This window comes from Aptenodytes forsteri, unplaced genomic scaffold (genome assembly GCF_000699145.1).
Source record: "Aptenodytes forsteri isolate BGI_AS27 unplaced genomic scaffold, ASM69914v1 Scaffold429, whole genome shotgun sequence".
Lineage (NCBI taxonomy): Eukaryota > Metazoa > Chordata > Aves > Sphenisciformes > Spheniscidae > Aptenodytes > Aptenodytes forsteri.
Genome location: NW_008794432.1, coordinates 77841 through 81371, shown reverse-complemented (window position 1 = coordinate 81371; position 3531 = coordinate 77841). Strand labels below are relative to the sequence as shown.

The window sequence follows — 3531 nt, the reverse complement described above, 5'->3', positions numbered from 1 at the left end:
AGCAGGGAGCAGGGACCTGCTGCGGGCGGGGGGGGGGCAGCAGGGACCTGCTGCGGGGCGGGGGGAGGGGGGGGTCCCACCCTGTTCCCGGGGGGAGGGGGGGGTCCCACCGCACCCTGTTCCTGGGGATGGATGTACCGGTGCCGCCGAAGGGCAGCGAGGTGAGTGTCACGTGCATGATGGTGTCGTTGGCGCAGAAGCCGCCGCTGCTCGTCTGCTCCGGCACCCGGTTCACCGCCTGGGGGGTGAGGGCAGGGGGGTGTTGAGCACCCACCCGGCACCCCTTGTCTGCCTCCTCCCTGCTGCCTGGGGTACACCAGGACACGCGTGGCTGGGGACACGGGGGCTCTCTCCTCCCGTGACCAGGGACAAGGCCAAAGGAGCGGCCCCGACTGGGGAGGGCGCCTGTGGCTATCCAGACCCACGCAGCAGGATGCGACCTAGGCTGAGGGGGATGCTGCGCCCAGCCCGGCTCCGCACCTTCTTGCAGGAGGAGAAGATGTAGAGGGCCAGCAGCCGCTCCTGGGTGTTGATGAAGGTGATGGCGTCGTCCACGCTGGCCACCGTGAGGATGGGCCCAAAGAACTCCTCCTGCATGAGGGGCTCATCCTGCTGCACATCCACCAGCGCCGTGGGGGCTGCGGGGGGAGAGCCGAGCCTGGACTGGCTGGGTGTCACGGGCCGCATCCAGCAGGACCCCCACCCTGCGCTTCTGCCCTCCCGCTGGCAGTACACCCTGCGCCCTCACCGATGTAGCGCGCCTCTGCATCCGTCTGTCCTCCGATGGCCGCGTGCCCGCTGCGCAGCAGCGCCTGCGCCCACTGGAACTGCTTGTCCCCCACGACGCAAGCGAAGTCAGGGGGCTCCCAAGGGTTGGGGCCATAATACTCAGCGATGGCCTCGCGCAGGGCGGGCATCAGCTTCTCCTGCATCTCCACGCTGCACAGCACGTAGTCGGGCGCGATGCAGGTCTGCCCCGCGTTGAAGAAGCGGCCCCAGGCCACCCGCCGGGCCACGTTCTGCACGTCGCAGGTGTCGGACACGTAGCAGGGGTTCTTGCCCCCCAGCTCCAGCGTCACGGGCGTCAGGTGCTTGGCAGCGGCTGCCATCACGATCCTCCCCACGGAGGGGCTGCCTGAGGGCAGGGGGAGCAGCGGGAGCCCAGCGTGGTCAAGACCTCCCAGCGGATCCACACCAGGCTTGCTGGGGCAGCCCCGTGCCTGTCTCCCTGTGTTGAAGAGAGGGATGGGACTGGAGTGTCCCTGTGGGATGTACCGGTGAAGAAGATGTAGTTGAACTTGTTCTCCGGCAGTCTGGTGGTCTCCTCCGCGCCAGCGGTCACCACGGCAAAGCAGTCCTGCTTTGACAGGGAGGGGAGGTGGGAAGTGTGGCACCATAGCCGGGCAGGAGCGGAGAGAGCGCATGGGGGGACGTGGCTCGGCCGAGTAGGTTTGGGACACAGCGGGGCAGGTGTCCCTGGAGAGGGAGATGGCAGCAGCAGAGGGCTCTCCTACCTTGTCCAGGTACCTGGGCAGCGTCTCGGCCACTAACCTCTCCAGGTTCCTGCTGATTTTGGAGGATTTCATGACAACGCAGTTACCTGCAGGACAGGAGCTCCCTCCTGGTAAGGACCTTGCTCTTGGGGAGCAGAAGACCTGCCCCCACTGCAGCCCCACCACCACCACCCCATTCCCACCCCAGGGAGGACACAGGACACCCCCCAGTGAGGGGGCAGCGTCTCGGCCACTAACCTCTCCAGGTTCCTGCTGATTTTGGAGGATTTCATGACAACGCAGTTACCTGCAGGACAGGAGCTCCCTCCTGGTAAGGACCTTGCTCTTGGGGAGCAGAAGACCTGCCCCCACTGCAGCCCCACCACCACCACCCCATTCCCACCCCAGGGAGGACACAGGACACCCCCCAGTGAGGTTCTGGTACCCCCTGGCATGGCAAAGACACAGCCGAGCCTCACCAGCAGCAATGGCCCCGATGAGGGGCACCAGGAGGAGGTTAATGTTAGTTCCAGGGGGCCTGATGATGAGCACCACTCCGTACTAGTCCTTGTGGATGAAGGCCGAGTCCAGCTGCATTGCCTGCGGAGGGAAGGACGGCGTGAGGGACACCTGCCTCCCATCCCGCACGTCCCCAGCCAGCCGCTGCCCCGTACCCAGTTCTTCTCCACCTGCTCGTCCTTCATCCAGGTGCCCAGGTTGTTGAACGTGTGGTTGAGCTCACTCCTGCAAACGGAGATCTCGGAGAGCTCCACTTCAAAGGGCGGCTGGGGATGCAGGAGGACACAGGACACCCCCCAGTGAGGTTCTGGTACCCCCTGGCATGGCAAAGACACAGCCGAGCCTCACCAGCAGCAATGGCCCCGATGAGGGGCACCAGGAGGAGGTTAATGTGGTAGTTCCAGGGCCTGATGATGAGCACCACTCCGTACTAGTCCTTGTGGATGAAGGCCGAGTCCAGCTGCATTGCCTGCGGAGGGAAGGACGGCGTGAGGGACACCTGCCTCCCATCCCGCACGTCCCCAGCCAGCCGCTGCCCCGTACCCAGTTCTTCTCCACCTGCTCGTCCTTCATCCAGGTGCCCAGGTTGTTGAACGTGTGGTTGAGCTCACTCCTGCAAACGGAGATCTCGGAGAGCTCCACTTCAAAGGGCGGCTGGGGATGCACAGGAGGTCATCATGGCCACCACTGTGGGCACAGCCCCGTGGCCACCCCACAATGGTTGTCCTCACAGAGGTCCGCACCAAGTCTCCTGGCAGCCATAGCAGGATGTGACCCTCTCTGCTGGGGCAGACACCCCCAGGGACACCCTGTGGCCTTGCAGTGGCAAGGGTGGGTGGCACAGCCACCCCTCCGGTGTGCCACCCGCGTCACGGCACGCTGCCTGGCCCCATGCCGCTCCATGCCAGCAGGTTCCCGGGACACAGTAGAAGGTCGCGGTTGAAGACATGGATTTGGTATCTCAAGAGCTTCAGCGACACCAGACACGGCACGATGCAGACACAGCTCCGGAGGTGGAGATGGGAACAAGGGCCCCCAATTGCTCTCCATAAAAGCTTCCCTAGAGCTAATTCATCCCGTTGCTGTGCAGCCAGAGCAAGTTGCTGTGTGGTTCCCCACCCCCGGGGGCATCCCCAAAGGCTAAGCTGAAGATAACGGCAAAAACAAAGGCCTCCGCTCCCCTGGTGCAGTGGGCTGACCCCGGCCAGCGACCAAGCACGCACCCGGCCGTTTGCCACTACGCTGCAGCAGGATGGGGAGAGACTCGGAAGAACAAAAGCAAGAGAACTCGGGTCGAGATACAGACAGGTTTATAAATGAAGGAAAGAGGGGGGTGGGTGGGAAAGTCAAGTGATGGAAGGGGAAGCACTCCCCACCAGCCGCCCTGGCCATGGTGGTCTCGCCTTGCCCATGTCCGAGGCGGTGGCCTCCAGGATGTCCTGCTTCTCATCCAGGACGAAGCGACCCAGGGCCTCCAGCTGGGCCACGCGGTACTCCATGGGCCGCGTCTTCCCCGAGA

At 64.4% G+C, this 3531-nt stretch overlaps 1 protein-coding gene across 1 annotated transcript in view; it reads right to left on the bottom strand.

Moving 5' to 3' along the window:
• LOC103907374 (V-type proton ATPase 116 kDa subunit a-like) overlaps window positions 1–3531 on the bottom strand; it is a 24220-nt gene that overhangs the window by 17207 nt on the left and 3482 nt on the right. The window contains 8 exon segments of the mRNA XM_019474697.1: window positions 116–238; window positions 481–638; window positions 749–1135; window positions 1276–1357; window positions 1515–1600; window positions 2361–2481; window positions 2556–2666; window positions 3416–3529. Of these exon segments, the coding sequence (XP_019330242.1) occupies window positions 116–238; window positions 481–638; window positions 749–1135; window positions 1276–1357; window positions 1515–1600; window positions 2361–2481; window positions 2556–2666; window positions 3416–3529 (1182 nt within the window).